Genomic DNA, 19,602 nt, shown 5'->3' on the forward strand with positions numbered 1-19,602 from the left:
AAAACTCCAGTTTAGGTGCTTCAGGTACATATATTTGATGTGACAGACCAGACGTTTGAATACAATAAAATAAAAGGAGAAGTTAAATGAGATTCATCAAAAACATGAACGTCCGCTTACACAAAGAGCGGCGGCAGGTTCGAAATCTGGAAAGATTAACGTGAGGAGAGAACACAGAAAGACGAGTTCACTTAAACATGTGAGTGCCTTCAGAATGCTTTCATCAAAACAAAGTGCCACAGCTGTCAATAGTCAGACAGACTGGAGATGTAAATTCCTGTTTGTACTCATTTGAGAAATGAAAAACACGTTTTCTCACATCAGTGATGGGAAACGCTCCGTCCGTCCCTCCTTTCATCATTTTATCCACTTTCCTTCATCTCAAGTTTTGACGGAGGAGGTGAAAATGTTTCTGCAACATCTGCCTCATCTTTTTGTTCAAACTTCCTCCACTGAAGACACACACAGACACACACACACACACACACTCAGATACAGTTTTTAGCCATGCAGCTGCTTCAGCACTCGCTGAGTGCAGATTTATGAACGTCTCCTGCCAACTTTCACACTGTAGCACAGCAGCGCAGCCAGGAGAATGAATATCACACCCTCTAATTTTTATTGATATTGGTAATTACAGCTGTAGTCATAGGCAGGGCTGCAACGATTATTCGATCAACCGTCAACTATTTTAATAATAGATTTTAGAGATGTTGTTTTTTTACAATTAATACAAGCTTTCAGATTTTTTAGCTTCTTAAATGTGAATATTTTCTGCTTTTTTTGCTCCATTTGACAAAAAAAATCATTAAGACTAAGAAGACATTTGAGAACATCATGATTTCTAGGTTTGTCAAACACTGACGTATGAATGTGAATATTTTCTAATCTCAGAATGTGAATATTTTCTAATCTCAGAATGCGAAAAATGTCTAATCTCGGAATGCAATAATTTTCTAATCTTGGCATGCAAAGATTTTCTAATCTCTGAATGTGAATGTGAATATTTTCTAATCTCAGAATTTGAATGTTAATATTTTCTAATCTCAGAATGTTAATGGGAACATGTTCTAATCTTGGAATGCGAACATGTCCAATCTCGGAATGCGAACATGTCCAATCTCGGAATGTGAATATTTTCTAATCTCTGAATTTCAACGTTTTCTAATCTCAGAATGCGAACATTTTCTAATCTCAGAATGAAAACATTTTCTAATCTCGGAATGTGAATGTTTTTTTTTTACTTTTAGAATGTGAATATTGTCTAATCTCCGAATGCGAATATTTCTAATCTCAGAATGGCAAAGTTATCTAACCTCAGAATGCCAACGTTTTCTAATCTCTGAATGCCAATGTTTTCCAATCTCAGAATGTGATTTCCAGGTTTGGTAAACGCTGAGCTGCATTTTTCAAGATTTTCGCACATTTTATGGACAAAAGCATACTCGATGAATCGATAAAATAATCCACAGATTACTTGATTCTAAAAATATTCGTTGCAGCCGTAGTCATAAGCAATCCATTTGGATCATGTATATTTTTTTCTAGTCATAATTAATAATTTATTTGCCAATCTGCAAAAGGTGCAAGGTCATTCCTTCTTATACTAATAACAGTTGAAATAATAATAAAATGTTCACAAACAGAGAAACGGAGCATGACACACACGATCAGAGGAGTTACTCATGTTATTGGAAATTGGAATTTTCTGGCATTAAATGAAGCGACATCAGTTATCAAAGCACTGATAATGATATTAGAACCAGACCGAGGCCGTGCTGTGATAAATTGGCCAACAATGCTGCGGGCGTGAAGTGCAGTGAAGTGTAATCTTGTCATGTTGTTGTTGTTGTTGTTGTGACTGTCTTTTAGTCTTTAAGCCAAACTTGTCTGCCAGCGACTGAACAAAAGCTAAGGGAGAGGAAAAGGAGTCAATCGTACACCAACTTTGGAATAAGTTGAGCACATTTTCTGCACAATATGAAACTACTGACTCAAATGGCATAACATCCGCTGATATCTTTCTGTGCTAAACGACACACACACACACACACACACACACACACACACACACACACACACACACACACACACACACACACACACACACACACACACACACACACACACACACACACACACACACACACACACACACACACACACACACACACACTCATTTGTTTTGCGGTTTATTCCAAACTGTCTCTGAAACCCAAATTTCCCCGCAGTTAAGTTTTAGTGACAGACACGTACGTCTGTGGTTTTCCCCAGGATTTAGTCTGCTGCGTTTTTGGTCCTCCTGGCGTCTCATGTGCGTCTTCTTAACAAAGCGGTGATTAAAGTCATGTTCATTTTTTTTTAGATTTAATCCCTAAATAAGAAACATTCTTGAAATAACACATAATATGATTAGATTAGTCATGTTCTTCAGGTTTTGGACGTAGAGTGAAGCCGCCCCGCAGCACCCCACTGCAACCACTAGAGTTTCACACATAGTGTATCTTTGTTGTTGCCATTGAGAATCAGACAAAGGAGCTGTGTTGCAACACAAACACAGATAAAATACTTACTTTATACATTTGAATTTTGAATATATTATGCAGTTTTTTCATGGTTACCCGTCAGTGTACAATTATAAACGGTGATGTAAGTGCAGCGTGACAAACTCTTGATTTTTTTCTCCCCTCTTTCTTTCTTTCTTTCTTTCATTTACTCATTCAACATGGTCTGCACAGATCCAGAAATGCTCTGCGCTCTCCCTTCTTGATCGAGAGAGCACCTAGTGTTTAAATCATGGACGGACGTAACGTGCCGTGCCATGTGTTTGCAATATGCCCCGAGAAAAGTTGCCAGCAACCTGCAAACGAATGTCATTTTAATAGCCTGATGCATGGGAAATGTTTGAAAGCAGTGCTTCCTTTTTCTATGATTGTTTGGCATGACATCCAACCTCCAGATTTTCTCCCCGCAACTCTAGAAAACATACGTTTTGTGTCAAGTTTCATGTCATAGCGCGGCACTCTGTATAGCGCTCTGAGTGCTTTGGCACCGGCGGGATCTGCAGCAGGACGGATGATTCCTCCCGCGTGTGTGTGTGTGTGTTAGCTCTGTATGCGTTCAGGTGAAATTGTTATCCTGAGGGGAAACATGCTAACTTGATTACAAGTGAGACACGTTTTATTTCCTTAAATTGACTCTCAGGCTGTCATCCATTATTTACGAGAAACCTGTGCGTGTGTGTGTGTGTGTGTCCATACATGTGTATTCAGTGTGTAAAGTGTGAGGCTGGTGAGCAGCTATAAGAAGCTGTTGCACTGTTGAAAGCAGTGGAATTTGACATGCTGTTTAATGATGTTACACTGGTGTTTCTTCATTCATCTGGAATTTAACACACTCATTAGCGTCCTCCCAAATGTTTGCAACATCTTCCGTGTGTGTGTGTGTGGGGGGGGGGGGGGTGTGTGTGTGTGTGTGTCCTCTACCTTGTGAGAAAGTAATCTGGAGTTAAACAGTCGGATGAATTCACTAAATCTTTAACATGAACAGGCTTTACAGATTATTTTATTAAGTGTAACCTTTTTCTGCTTGAGATACTTTGTGATTGCACTTCTTATGTTTTGTTTTTGTGTATATATATATATATATATATACACAAAAAAATATATATATACATATAATCTTATATATCTTATTACACCATCCTTCTTGCTTTTTCTTCACCATAACCTGCTCTTAGTTCTGCAACGGTAAATTCTTAAGATGATGAATTAATCCTTCAATTAATAAACATTAATATAAAACATGTTAAAATAGTAAACACCCTCAAAATATCTTATTTAATGTCATTAGAGGAACAGAAGACTCATTTTAATCACATAATTTCTCTTTATTTATTTATTTACTTAAATAATAAGAATTTAGTAGTCGATTAGTCAGTGATAACTTCATTTAACTTAATTTATTTTCACAAACCCTGAAGCGCCGCACACGTTTATCTCACACTGTCACACAGAGGCTCCTACATATTATTCAATCTGTTGCAAAAGAGATTGGCGTGTGTTTTTCTTCCTGGCCGCTTGTGAATCATGTTTAATTCTGCAGCTCTCTCTCTCTCTCTTTCACTCGGAGCATATGGCTTGTTGGATTGTGTTGGACCTTGTCAGAGGCCATCTATCACTCTACGGTGTCCTGCTGGGTTTGGAGATTCACAGCGCTGCTCTCAGCCCTCAAAATGAGAAAACAAGAGCATGAGGAGGGACCAAAGTTGGATTAGGAGGGGAGGTGAGAGAGAGAGACGGATGGAAGGAGTGAAGAGTGAAAAAAAAACAGCATGGAAAAAGGCAGGGACAGGGGTAAAGAGCAAAGAAAATTTTAGCGATTAATCGAAAAGAATTTCTCCTCGTGTGAGACCAATAACTGCAACAACCTTTTCAGTTTCGTGAAACAGTTCTCTGCCAGATCCAGCAGTTCAAGCGATGCTCTGGGCCCAAGGCCCGGCACCAACACCTGTGGTGTGAAAACCTCTGCCTGCAGGCCTGAGTGAAATCTGTAAGTGCTCAGGCTCCAGTAGCTTCACACTTGTTACACTTCCCCGACAGCCCCTCGGAGCACAAATAACATCGTCAGAAAGTTCCTGAAAGTTTCATGCAAAAGATCGTTTCCATAGGCCACAGACTTGGAAATTCTGTTTACCTATGAGACTCAAACAGATTCAAAACAGAGCCGCCCGCGCATGTTTCATATTATTCCCCCTTTGCATCAAAATGTGCATATTTCCACATGTACGCTACATCTACACGACCGCGCTCATACAACGTACCAAATGATTCTCGGTTTGCACTTACACGAAATCTGCAATCAAACCTTTTTTTTGTCTGGTAAAAACTGTGTTCAAAAAGACAATAATTGAGAAAACATGTCCCTCCTCCTCGTCGAAGTTAAAAGTTAAAAGAGGACTAAAGCTTCTCTACCTGCTCCAGAGGCAGCGCTGCTGGCTGCGTCTGTCCTCTGACCCCTCCGACCCCCTCCTCACATGAAACGACAACACGGACTATGCCTCAGAGGGACACGAGGGGAGACGCAGAGTTTCCCATGTGTTCGATCTATTTCTATCTGATTTTAACTATAGTCTGTAATGTGTTATTCAGAAGGTGAGCTATGCACGCTATTGGCAACACAGACCGCTGTTGGCCTCATCTGCTGCTCTAAATACATCCGTTAGAGTTTTGACTGATGCCAGTCTTTTAGAAATCACATCATACAATGGTTATGATGCTGTAGTTTTTTGGTGGGGTGATGTGATCTTTAAAAATGTAGCTTGTTTTACATGCAAATAAATAAATACACAAAATAGCTTAGCAACACTGCTGTATTTTAAATAAAAATAAGGTTTATCAAGTGTCTGAGAACAAAAATAGCAAAAAGAATCTGCACGATGAATGGCCTGATCAATCCATTGGTCTGGATCTCTACATTCTTATCCACGAACTAAAACAAATAGAATCCAACATAATCCAAGAAATGCAAATTGTGAAGACTTTTTTCACAAAAAATGTAAATGTATTAATTTCTGTTTATGTTGAAACGTATTCCTCATAATTGATTATTATGCATATTTTTGTGTTAACAGTTTTTAATAATTTCTGTGGGGTTTTAGGACATAAGCAGTAGATTTGTGTTTGTTTAAAATGGAACAGAATAAAAAGATTTTATCATTGTAAAATACACTGAGATACTTATTATGGAATTAGGTTTGTATCAGTATTTTCAAACAGTACTTTTCACCAATCCATCAAAAAAATTGATTTATTCATTCAAAAATACAGTATATTATTGCTTTGGGGGGGAACTATTTCTAGACGGACAGCGACTCCAAGCCTGTGATGAGTTCTGGTCCATTGAGCTGTCAAACCAAAACTCAGTAGCCAATCAGCAGGCAGCTTCAAAAGGCCCCGCCCACAAAAAACAAACAAACCAGGGAGCACAAAGACCAAGTGCATTGTCACACAATAAAATACAATATTTTTAAATTATTAAATCAATATTTTATTGCTTCTTAAAAAGTGTTGTTTGAAAATATTGTCTAAAACCTAGTTCCATAGTGAGACTTCAAAATAATGCATTTAATAAAAAGCATAGCGATATAAAAATAACCTCAGCGAACGTTTGGACAACAGGAACAACAAAAATGCAGCCGACAAGTGAAAAACATTGTGTAAAAATGTGTTATGATTGTAAAACTTTTTTTAGAACGTCAACGTTCAGGCACAACTACGTTTACCTCAGACCAACCACAGATATTTGGCAACTTCTTTGAATCGGACACCTCTGCAAATTTTACTGGCTCATTAGAAGTACAGTAAAGAGAGCTTAGTTTTAATTTTGTGACCAAACTGTCTTTTTTTGGGGGCGTTAATTATCTTAAGTATCCAGTAATTGGCGCCATTGGGTTTTTCTTTTTGGGAGGGATTTTATGAGATGCCAGCTGATGTGCGGTTATACAAGAGGAACATACAGTGTATGTGAACTATTTTACGGCCTTTCATCACTCCAGCCTCGGTGCCGTGGATTTAAAACAGTGACTGTTGACTGTTTTAACTGTGGCTGTTTATGTGTTGTGAAGGAATAAAGAAATATCACATAAAAAAGGACAAAAGGAGGGAAAGAAAGTGGTGGATGGGAGATTCATGACAGGATCATGGCTGGATGCCCTCAAAACCCTTTTTACTCTCTGGTGCTGTTTGATTCTGGAGGAGCTCTCGGTCTGCGGGACACAGCGCTGTGTTATTGAAGGCATTTTATGAGTGCATAAGTGTGTAATGAAATTTGCCGTGGTCAGAGAAGTGAAGCACGGAAAAGGAAAAGTGGAATTGAATTTTCTGTGGTATTTTCTTCAGACCCTGCCTCCCCTTAGGGAGCACACGGGACTGTTTGCAGTGGCCCAGGCAAGAAGGGGCCAAGTGAAACCTTTCCCTGAGGTTTTGAACCTCTGCTGTGAATGGCAGGAGCCAACACCTCTAACCAGCAGCAGATGTCTGGCTGGGCTTGGCTTGGCTTGGCCTGGTTCTTCCCCTGGCAAAGAGGGGAAACCTGGGCTCTGATGTAGCCAGGGCACCCCGCTAATACGCTGCTCTGTTACCTGGCATTTTCTTTTATACGTCTTTCTTTATTTCTCTCTTTCTTTGCTGAACTCGGCTGCCCTCGTTGTTCGCTGTGGCCGCAGGAACAGAGCGAGGCCAAGTAGAAACTATACACTGTAACTGTTACACTGAAACAACTGATTTATTTTCTTATTTTTATTTATTTATTTATTATAGATGTACATTTTCTTCTTTTGTGGGTCACGGTTTGGTATATACCCCAAACCAGGAGTTTCAGATTAAGATTAATGTGCACCACCAGGCACACGTTAGCATACGTTACCATTCATTATTACACACTGGAAAGTAAGATTGAATGTAAATGTAAAACAAGTGAAGCATTTATGCCGTTTCATTAAGATTAATTGACTTCAGACTAAAGGCAAACATATTATCATATTATTAAAAAATAATATTCTTTTTGGTTATGCTGCCATTCAAGTTCCTTATGATGGGTTTACATACATTTTATTTTTTTGTAAAGCTTAAAAAGAAATCTGTGTGGTAAAGGATTTCGAACCCTTTGCCCTACAATATTATTTTTTTCTCCCCCAAATTGAAAGCACAATCGTATGCAAATGTCGATTTTCCAGCTCTTATCGACGTCCAAAATCCTAAATGGATTAGAACAAAACACCATAATAATAAAACAAGACAAAGTCTGAATGCTTTGCAAACCTTGTCAGTGCATCAGCACAAATGGAGAAACAAAAGTACGTTTTCAGATGTGGGAATGGGCTCCGGACTTTTATAAAAGCTGCTCTCGGTGCTCGACAGACAGAAATTTAACAGGAGCAGAAAACTGATTAAAGAGACTTTGGGAGATATTTGTTAAAGTGCGTGGTTGGACAACGTCCAATCCTTATTCCTCCATAAACATCTGGCAGGGATATATTCTTCAGAGCTCTGGGACAAAGTCCCAGCCTTGTCATAAGTGGTTGTTGCAGAAACTCAAATGGGACTTAAGAGTTATGGGAAGGGAGACTGTCCGCCTGGTGGAGGCAGGTGCCCCCCGTAGTGTTTGTCCCGTATCCGCCAACAGTTTCTTTTGGGAGGAGCTGTGAAGAGTTTTCTCTCTCTTCTCTTTTCCACGAGCTGCATTGCTGCAGTGCCACGTCATTATTTCCACTGCAGTCATAAAAGTAAAAGTTTGGGCTTCACTTTACATCAAAACCATTTTGCCATTTTAGAAGAGCTGAGAATTGGTCTTATTTTTGTCCTATACTGTAAAATAAGTGGCTTTGGATTAGACTTTGAAAATAGGTTGATAAGACGTATTTCTTTGGCTTAAATTGTCTTTTTTATAATATCTATAAATTATTTTGCTTGACATTATTACATTAATTTGTAAAATTATGTTCTACCATTCATTCGATTATGTTTAATAAGGTGAATTATCCATTATTATACAAAATTACAAAATAACATTTTTTTATTTTATAAAACCCTACAACAGCTTATGCGGCCTATGTGGTCAATATACAAAAAACCATGTTGTAACTTTTCCCAGCATCTGATATTGCAAATGCATAATTGCCTCTAAAAACCCTGTGTAATACTGAAACGCAAGCTGCTGGTGGTGGTGGTTATGCGACTGTTTAATCTGGCTCTATTCACTCAGCTGGAGATGGAGCCTCCAGTTTAACTGAGCCATAAGTAATGTGTGTGGATATAGTTTAAGAGTGGAAGATGATTGCTGTGATTATGGTGATTATTCCTCGCAGTGAAAGGGGGTTCTGGGATACTTGTGTATTTGCTTTGCTGTGCTGTTTTTGGGGGGGGGGTCTGGTCTTCATAACCCTCATCCATCATATGACTGGGGATCAAAGATGCCCTTATTAAGTTAGGAATATATATATATATGTATAGATATATAGTGTGTGTGTGTCCTTCATTTACCAGTCTTTCACTTTTTTACAACTCTACGACTTTCACAGAGTTGAAAAGGAGGCATTTGTTGAGGGCTTGCAAACATTCCTCCTGTGGATCACTAATCACTGATCTGCACCATTTGAAACCTATAAGCAGGTGTTTGGTGGGAGGGGCCGCAGACATTAAGGCCAAACTCTTTGATGGTTCACGGGGCAGCGAAGCCCTTGGCTAGCAGTGCCCCTCTCGTTTCACTCTATCCGCCCAGAGGAGTCCTGTTTCTATGCAATTACAGAGCAATCAGGGCTCAATTATGGCATCAGCGGAGGTGTGTGACGGGGATGGCTAACCGGATAAGAGGTGGAGGCTTTACAATTGCCCCCTTTGGAGGTGACAATGTTACTAATCTCTGGTTGTAAAAATGTCAGGTATGGGGGTCTCACACCTTCTTCTTTTAACAGCAGTACCTCGAGGGAAAGAGTATATTGTCGTTTGACACAATTATCAGGTTTAATGCCGCATATTCCCATAGCTCTGCTCTTTACCATGAGTTTAATGTCTAGTTAAAGCACATGTGCATGTTTTATATGCTGTTTACAGGACCCAGAAATGGGTCGCAGGAATTAGTTTGCATATTTTTGCTTAAGATGTATGTGTATGTTTTAAATAATGTGCAAAAACGAAGTTGTGATTCATTTACCAGGCATATATCTCTTCAAAAATGCCAGTGAAATAGTCAGGAGACACTGGAAACACTGACATTTAGATAGGTGTGGTGTGTGCTCTAGTTTTAAAAGAAGAAAATACAAAGCAATGTCCAGATAAGAGATTTTTAATAAAACAATTGTTTCTGCATATGAACTGTATATTACAGCGCCATTGTTTTGCATATTTAGCTTTACCAAGTCATTGTTATCCAGACAGCAGTGGGAGTGACTTGACGACGACAACGTGTCATGACAAGACTTCAAAGAAAAGCCAGCTTTAGTTTTGCAGCTGAAATCTTCTTCTTCTCCACAATCATTGAACTGCCAAAGACATGTCCCTAATGATACATCTTTGTTTTTGCTTTTTAAATTAGGATTTAATGAAGAAAAAAAAAAGACCTTGCAATATTTCAGTTGTTTGTTCCGTGTGGAAAATAATCTGAGTTCTCCTGAGTCTCTGCCGAGCAGATATAACTGTTGACTTTATGATATTTCACTCATAAACGCTGCCTGCTGAGAGTTAGAGGAGTTAGAGCTCTCTTGGTGAACTCTCATCTCAATTATTGATCCATTATTAATATCAAATAATAACTTTAATATATACGTTGTTAAACTCTAGCTCTGTATTTAATCTTGGGACTCCGCGGGACAGTTTTGGCACGATTCGCACACAGTAGTATTTCGTGTTCGGAGCATGACTGACAGTCGTGGCCATGTTTAATTTGAACATGGGACACGGTAACATTATATCTACATGTCAGAAAATAAGGGGAAATCATAATAGGGTCTCCATTTGGTGGTTTAACTCCACTGTGAACAAAATGCTTTCTGTCCTTGGCTTGTAAGCTACAGTTACACAAGTTTGTTTACATTTTGCCTCTGCACTCCTGCCAGCACAGCTGTCAATCTGACAGGCAGCCTACGCACGGGGCTGGAATACTGAGAGAGCATTTCTTAACAATCTTAGAACTTCCCACAAGTAATAAGCTGTCTTAAAAATCACAGTGATACCACTATAGAAAGGGAAGGCCTTTGGAATCCACTTTAAGGGTTTAAAATGTGGCGTTTATTGTGCTGAACCTCAAATGTATTGTAATTGAAATAGGTTTTCACCTTTTTAAGAGGAACTTGGATTTAGAATCAATAATAACTTAACTGGAAGATGCATTCAAGTTCCAGTGTGCAACTTCTGTCACCAAAACACTGCAAATCACAGATTTAATCTACACATTTTGGGTATCAGACACATTGTTTTTCCACTATATTTGTACTATAGTACATCCTCAACATGGGTCATCATAGCATGGCTCTTTGAAAACTGCTGTAATGTCATTTTATACGACAAAAGCAGTTGTTTCCAGTGTACTAAGTCATTATAATCAATAGAATCACATCAGCTCACTTGGAACCATCACCAGAGCAGGTACCCAAAGAATACCAGGTACCAGATTCTATCCCTGATGGGAAGGCGAGTAGAATTGTCATGCTAGAACTGTATAGTGAAAAAGCGCCATCTGTGTGTGTGTGTGTCGCCGCAGAATAGAAAACACAACACTGCTCCACTGAGGAACCCAGAGAGAGATCATGTGAAGGTGATGGGTTTAGTCAGCATTGTCTGGTCTCATTTGACAGTGCTTCAAATCTAATGGACATTTGTTGAAATCTAAGAGTTAAACACTGCTCGCTTTTGTACAGGATTGTAACGGATGTTGAACTCCCCTCTCGGTCAGCTGTGGTTTTGTCGGTAGCTCCGAAACTCAAAGGAAGGAAAGGAGACGTGAAGACGTTCACACACACCTTGATTCTTACGAAGCAAACCCGATTGGGTCATTAGTATCTAAAAAGGCATATTGAACGCAGTGATAGACATTGACCACTGCCAAACAGATGTGAAAACCACTCACACCCCATACACATTTCCCTCAACAAGTGGTTTGAGTTACATGGCCCAAAGGCAATGAAAGGCAGTTGATGATATTTTGTTCACTTCTCTGTCTTTGATTTGTGGTTTACTGCAGCCTGTTGCCAGGGCAGGAGCTCACACAGACACATGTGTGTGTGTGTGATGTACTTTACATTGAGAACAGCGTATGTTAACATACCACTCATCTTACTCACCAGCTCTGTCAACTTACTCTGCATCTCCCCGCACCGCGTACACACAGACGAGGGCCACACACAAGTGTAGTCACAGTAAATTCAAAGATAGAAACAATCTCTGTCCCACACTTTTGTATCCACACACACACACACACACACACACACACACACACACACTGGTCCCCCTCTACTAACAGAATTGAAAACAGGTGCCTACCACATATCTTGCATTCTTCCAAAATACAAAAGTGGTTTGACCTGAACGGTTTCGCTGGAGCAGAGCCACCCTGTATGAAAGAAGAGTCCGTGTGGAGATGTGTGTGTATGTGCGTGCGTGAGTGTGTATGTGTGTGTGTGTGTGTGTAAACATGGAGGCGTTCAGTGCTGTGCAACATGCTAGTGGAGCAGCACAGACTCGTACTATATTGGAACCACATTTCTCTCCCTCTGCTCAACCCTAACATGCAGTGTCAAGTTAACATCAGGATACGTTGCAGATACACCGCGCCAACATTGCAAACTACCGCATTTAATAGGCTTCGATACAGTTGGCCGTAACAATATCCTCGTCTGACTTTGACCGATGCGGTTGAATGATCAAACTATCGATAGCCGGTTCCTAAACTTGTGAACTGGAGACGTCAGGCTCGAGATGACCTTGCTCCAGTCCCTGTGTCTCTCTCGCTCTCTCTCTCTCTCTCTCTGCAGCCGCAGGATCTGGTTAGTGGAGAAACTGTCCAATGAGAACCAGAAGGCGGAGAGAGAGCTGTGAGGTGACGCACTGGAGCTGGTGGAGAAAGTAGATGGGAGGCTGTGATAGAGGAGCTGATGAGGAAAATGCGACACACTTTGGTTTTCCGGGTTGTTTTAGCAGTTGACTTGCAAATTTTTCACGACCGGTCGTGCTCTTTGTCTGCTGCTGCCTGCGTGCACGTGGTGTGTGTTATAGTCGAAATGTTAAATTACTTTGCAAGGCTGTCTGGTAAAATGTTAAATACTGTCATCAGCAATTGTCCCCCAGCATGTTTAGATCAATTTGATGGATGCAGAGTCTGAGAGTAGCTGTTTCCACCATTTTTTCTCCCCCCTCTGAGTTCACAGCTCCAGTGTAATGTAGTGTATGTGTATGTACTCACTTTTGTTACCTCTTTAGGACCTTTTTATGGTATAAATACTGACATTTTCAAGAGCTGTAAGTCCTCACGTGGACCTAAACCTGGTCCTAATGAGGCAGACCCTCATTTCTGAGGCTCTGGTTTGGTTATGGATATAGGGTAAGAGGCGTGAACTGGTAATGAATAAGGTTTAGAAATCACTGCACAAACTGCTGATGTAACGTGAGTTGCTGCAGCTGACAGAAAATTACAAGCAAGTCTACTCTTACATGCAGGGAACATGATGCAACTTCATGGATGTCCATCCACAAAGCATGAAATCATGATCAAAAATGTAAGCTCTTTGTCTCATATGTTTTGTCTTCTAAGTGTTTATTGGCAGTCTTGTTCTTTTTTTTGTTCCCCTGAAGCTTAAGAGCAACATATTTATATATTTTTGATGGAAAAAAACACAACACAATGTGTCCATAAACAGGAAAGGAAGGATCAGAATTGATTTCTCTCAATTGCCTTTCTCCCACTGTCTACACATGTCTCTCCCGAGGATTTGGTTTTGATTTGGCTTAAAAGAAAGCCATAACTCAAGTTCAAGTCTCTTTGTGCATGCGTGTGTGTGTGTGTGTGTGTGTGTGTGTGTGTATGTGTGTGTGTTTGCGTGTGTGTTTGCTTCTTTGCTCCAGACTTACTTTGATGTAACTAAACATCCAAATTGACATTTGCTCTGGTAGTAAGCCGAGTATGTCATTATATTTCTCTATTAAGTGTAACCAGTATTCTAAAAACAACCCCCTACTTCTCTATGTCTGCATTTCTAACCTGAAATCTCAAAGTTTTACATTTTACCAAATGAATTTCACTGGAGGAAGAAGGTTAGAAGATGCTTGTTCCATTTATGTAACCAGAGACTGTGTTCACCTTCCTAGAATATTGCACAAAACTGAATGGATACCTGTTAGTGCACATTTAAGTGCTCTTCTCTTCCTTTTGTCAGTGGAAACCGTTTTAAAATCACATGTTTGAAATCATTTATTTTATCGTCAAGAAAAAAGGCAAAACATCTCAATGAGGCACACAATCAACAGTGATCCTGTGCTTATTTAAAGTTTAGAATGAGCCTGACTTTAAACGTATATAACTTTAATCTCATATAATCTGATTTATCTTTATTTGTGGTGGTATAGATTTTGCTTGGAATTAAAAAAAAAAAAAACTACAAGAGCCAGTTTATAATTCATGCAGGATGGACAAAGTACTCAATAACACACAGTAATGAACATACAATAATACACAGCATGTATTAATCAACCTTTAAAAAATCAGAAAGTCCCCGTTTTGAACAATCCTAGTTTTGTGGCATTTCTTATTTAGTTTTAAATCTGTACCAATCTTTTCCTTGTCAACCTGATTTCTTGAACTTTAATAATTGAGCTGTTAAACCTTTTTTTTTACAGTCCCGAGCACAGCGCTGCATGTTTCTTTGCTTAGTGAGGATATGCTTTGTCAGCTTAAAGTTTCAGTGTGTCACATTTTGGACAGTTCATTGGCAGAGATTGATTATTCTAAGTGTATAATCACTTTAAAATTATTTGGTTTTCTTTGACTTTGAATAAGCTTTTTATTATTACGTACTTTTGGCAGGCAACCTCGCCATCTTTACTGAAATCCAACATCTTACGTCACTGTGTTTCTACAGCAGCTAATTTCAGGGGTTTTTCATCAATAGCACATTATGTAAATGTAGAGTTTGTGAATCTAGAGTCTTCAAAACGGGGGTATTCTGTTTCTTATGGGTAACATCATTACCAGTTGCCCCTTGTTGTTTGTGGCCTCGCCGTTAGATGTCACTAATATCTCCACACTGTACACTTTAGCAGTTAGCTGTAGGCAACTGGACTTCTTCAGTTCCTGGAAAAGCCTGAAACATCTTCAGACTGAACTGAAGCAAATCCAGTTACCTACAGCTAACTACTGAGGAGGACTATGACCTGGCTGAATGTAAAACAAAGTTAATGCTGTGCTAGAATAACTCTTCTTGTGTTAAATGACAGTATAGCAAAGAAAAGTGTTTTCACTGTAAAGTTCACATGCTTGTCCAAGTTCATATGTTCCAAGTTCTACTGTAAACCAGTGAATTTTATTGTGATTTGTGTCCATACAGGCATACAGTGTTTATAGACCTGTGTGTGTGTGTGTGTGAGGGAATATGCAGAGCTGCAGAAATGAGGCATGGCGCTGACTGATGCTGCCGGCCTCTCTGCTTCACTGAGCTGGCTTTTCTATCAGATAGACGGCTTGACAATATCCAGACCCCGTTCTTTCCGCCGCATGCAAACACACACACACAGGCTCGTGAACACATGCATACACAGATATACACACACATGCATGCGCGCGCAGGCATGAACACAAAGCTTTTTGCTCTGCTTCTTCTTCCTTGCTCCGCTGTTTGCAAGATAAAAGAGACGTTTGTAGCCGAGTCTGACCTCACAAACAGGCCTTTACTGACCCACTTTAACCCAGAGTATTGGGTAATGATTTTGACTTGACGAGTGTATTCAGTGTCACTTGGCTCAACATGCGCCATTTGTTACTGGCTTGATGTATCAGGCGAGGAGAAAAGGCAGTTTGACGTTTCCAGTGATTGATTGTCTGTGTCTGTGTTTGTGAAACGGTCGATCATTTGTATTGTTTCCATTTGGGGGGGCGAGTGATTGTTCAATAATACTAAAAGTGCCACATTTAAATGTAGAAATCACAATTTATCACCATGTTCGACTGAACCCTCCTCAGTGTAGAGCGAAACCTCCCCACCACATGACACACACATACACAAACTTGTTTTTATTATATCTTAGTGAGGACACCTTCACCTTATTCTAATCTGAAAACCAGGTCTTAATCTTCAAAAATGTCCTCACTCACAACATCAAAATATCCTCACAAAGAGAGCACAGCGTACTAGAGACATGCACACGCACACACAGGGAGATAATGGTAATTTCATTATTTGGCTCTAACTGAATTCACAGATTTGAAGCTTCAGGGCTTTCTAGTATCTGTGTAGAGGCTCTTTCATGTGAAAGCCTCAGCGATCTGCAGATTTCCTGACTCCAGGGGGCATTGATCTACCCAGCATCCTTTTCACGTCGACGACAGATGCACTCATGTCAGTTGATAAGCAAGAGCTTGGCTTTGCTGGTCAGCAACGCTCAACTTTGAAGATTGGGGCTATAGTCGCTGTTGTGTGTTATGATCACAGGTAAATGATTATACACTCGGGTGTTTATTTGATCACACTCTAGTAGGACTTGCTGTTGTTAAAAAGCTGCCAGCGGAGAAACTGTGTTTTCAGCAAGCTTTGACGCACCTCATCATGCTTGTGATGATGTGTGCGATGAGTGTTGGAGCAAGGCTGGTCGCGTTCAGCTCAGATCTCAGGTGAGGAAAAGCCTGGAATCACTCACGCAGACGGCCACATCTGGCGCTACTTTCTCTCTCGCTCTCCCGTTAGCCTCAACACTGCGCCTGCAAACAGACACCACCACGACGTACCCACAGAGGGAAGGAGTTATGATAATAGTGGTTATGATAATCGTGGTTATGATAATAACGTTATTGGTGGTTATTAATGAGATGGGGGAGTCGACAGTTTACTCAGGAGAACTGTGCAATAAAACCATTGTTGCTGCTAATTTTTTTTTTCCCACTTTCAGGCTTTGTTTCGCTGTTGCCGGAGACCGAATTAATTCCAGGTGCAACAAGCAATCTTTTTGTTCTCTCCATTTGCTCTGTGGATTATAGAAAACCACTGCTTTATTGAAAGTCAGGCTTACAGTAAACGCTGAATATAAAACCACATTCGAGCTCGAGCGCGACGTAGAAATGATAAGCAAATGTGATTTGACTCTGAGCTAAGAGAAGGAGATTTGTATCTTGTGCGTCCATTTAATAAAAATAAAATATAACACCTTTAAACGGCATGAAATGTATATAGCAGAATAACCTCACATGCACTCCGCTCTGCTCTGCCTTTATCTCCATTCCACACTGGATGGAGCTATCAGTTGGCATGCTCAGCTGGTGCCGAACCCACAGCTGAGGGCAAATGCTAGCGAGATCCAGACCCGGCGCGCAGTCTTCATCTGTTTCCTGTTGAACCTAGGAAGTATGGGTCAGAGTTCAGGGTAATATTTATGTTAATGGAATGACTCCAAACAGATTAAATTTCAAAACAAGAGCCTGTGGTGTCCAGGAGCAGCCTGCAGCCACACATTAAAAGATAAACAAACACTTTTGGTACTCCCACCATATGCCAACATCTGTGGTGGGCTCTTGTCCTTTATGGTGCGGTTTAAGGAATGTGTTTTGATGGAGTCAGCTGCACAAGAGAAAGATTCCCTGTGCTCACTGATTTGAGGTGTGCATCACCACAGTGGTTTATCCAAAACATTCTTATACACATTACTGCTGAAATGCCTCTGAAGGTTCTCAGTCATTCCGGTCATTGTGTTGTCATGAGTGTAAATGTAGGCAAATGGTCACACTTGAATTTTATTGTTTACTGCTGAGGTAACAGAGGTTGACACATTTAAAAGGATAGCTTGTTCTGTGACCTTCAGAATTGTGTCATTCCATTTCAAAAATGTCTTAACCAAGTTAGTTGTAATGGTAGAAGGAGAATAATAAAAATATGATTCCCACAGAACACGAGGTACATTAAACCTGTGATTTCCATGTCTCCAAAAGAAGAATCAAAGTTACAACTGCTTTGTGGTTTTCTCCCAGCCAGGTCTTTAGACAAACTGTACAACTTTGCCGACTGTGCCGGACTGCACCTGATCTTTGGGCTTAATGCGCTGCACAGGAACCCAGACAACTCATGGAACACCTCCTCCACCCTGAGCCTCCTGAAGTACAGTGCTGGCAAAAAGTACAATATATCCTGGGAGCTGGGCAACGGTCAGTACGACACCACTCCACACAATATCTTCAATAAAAATGATAAGCTACAATCTGCTTCAGGTAAAGGCATACAGGACTTTCCTGCTTTAACAATAGCAGAATTTTTGAATAAACTTTGAATGGTCTGAAACTGTTTGAGAGTTCCTCTGTTCTTACAGCTTTCTGACAGAATTCAGACTTAAACATTGTCAGGATTCAGTTTGTTTCCTCCGGTCAAATCGTTTTATGAAATTGCAACTCATGTCATTCTAACCATGTGTGTTGCTTGGGAGCTACAGTACACACACACACATGCACACAGACCCATATTCGCCTGCTGCACATCACTTCATATTTCCCTTTCACTGGTAATATAGCTCACAACAGAACACAACTTTTACTTCAGCGGAAGCCTAATAGTTCCGTGCAAAATACATTGATTGGACCATGTGAAAAGTTTAGAGAGGGCTTGAACCATAACGAAAGCAAACAGAATTTGGGTTGAATGAGAAGGTTGAGCCTTTGATATTGTTCTCTATTTTTTCATCAGGAATGCATAGAGCAAAGGTTCTTTACAGCTCAAATATAGACTGGTACATCAACACGGTGCTATAATTGAAGTATAGTTAGTGTCTTATACAGATATATTGTGATTAAGTATGTACAGCATACATGTACATACATCAAATTCTCAAGCCCTTAAATAATAAACAGGTCTGTTACCGGTAAATGACATAACTCCATAAAAAAGCTATATAAACACCAGCCTAAAAAAAGGTTTAAGGGTTCGTTTGAAGCTATCTCATGAATCAGATGATCTGATATTTAGGGGAAAGTAGCTCCCCTCACTATCTTTGTTTTACTGATTCTGCAAGGCCACCCTGTGCGCTTGGACCGTTCCCCCAACGCTGAGTCATCTGTCCGTATTTTTGCGAATAGCCCAATTATCCCCCTTTTCTACTGGCTGTTGAATAACAAGATCAGACTACAACAACAACAGTATTCCTTTCCACCACCTCTACACTATGTTGCTTGCATAAACTTTATCTCTCAAATCACACTCCCATTGTCTCCTCTTCCCAGAGCCTAATGCCTACCGCAGCATGGTGGGTCGTGCGGTCAACAGCACCCAGCTGGCTCAGGACTACGCGAAGCTTCGGACACTACTGCAGTCTGTGCGCTACTACCACCGAGCTCAACTCTACGGCCCCAACGCAGGACGTCCCCGGAAAAACGCCATCTTGCTGCTGGACGGGTGAGTCAGCAAGTCAAACATTGACTGGGCAGGATTCCACTCCTTGTTAGGCTATCCTGCTGGAAAAAAAAGAAGAAGAAGAAGGGGGAAGGTAGTGGAAAGTATGCTGCAGTGGGGTTTGAGACCTTTACCGAGCTTTACTGTGTTTAATCCTCTCACACTCACACACACACTGTTAGTCGTGTTCAGTGTTTATGGATTTCCACTCTGCAGGTTTCAGGGGTCTCCGCTCCGGTTAGATCATGTCAGCCTAAATAAAGTGTCATCTGACTGATCATGTGGCGGCACAATGTCCCACCTGCTGGTTTCACCCAGAAGCTCTATCAAGCTTTGCTTTGACAATTGTCTCTCTCCCCCATTTAATGTAAAAGAACATTATAACTTCAGTTTGGTTTACTTGTTACATACAAGTCATTGATACTTTGCCTAAAATGAACACAAATGCTTAGATTAAGCTGTTGGCCCTTCAGGAG

At 40.3% G+C, this 19,602-nt stretch overlaps 1 protein-coding gene across 1 annotated transcript in view; it reads left to right on the forward strand.

Moving 5' to 3' along the window:
- Positions 1-19,602, forward strand: part of hpse2 (heparanase 2) — a gene marked incomplete at its 3' end in the record, with an annotated part of 46,579 nt that overhangs the window by 10,355 nt on the left and 16,622 nt on the right. Inside the window, exons 4-5 of the mRNA XM_083898196.1 lie at positions 17,719-17,892; positions 18,958-19,129. Coding sequence (XP_083754322.1) covers positions 17,719-17,892; positions 18,958-19,129 — 346 coding nt within the window. The remainder of the gene's footprint in view (positions 1-17,718; positions 17,893-18,957; positions 19,130-19,602) is intronic.

This window comes from Microchirus variegatus (assembly GCF_963457635.1).
Source record: "Microchirus variegatus genome assembly, chromosome: 11".
Classification (NCBI taxonomy): domain Eukaryota; kingdom Metazoa; phylum Chordata; class Actinopteri; order Pleuronectiformes; family Soleidae; genus Microchirus; species Microchirus variegatus.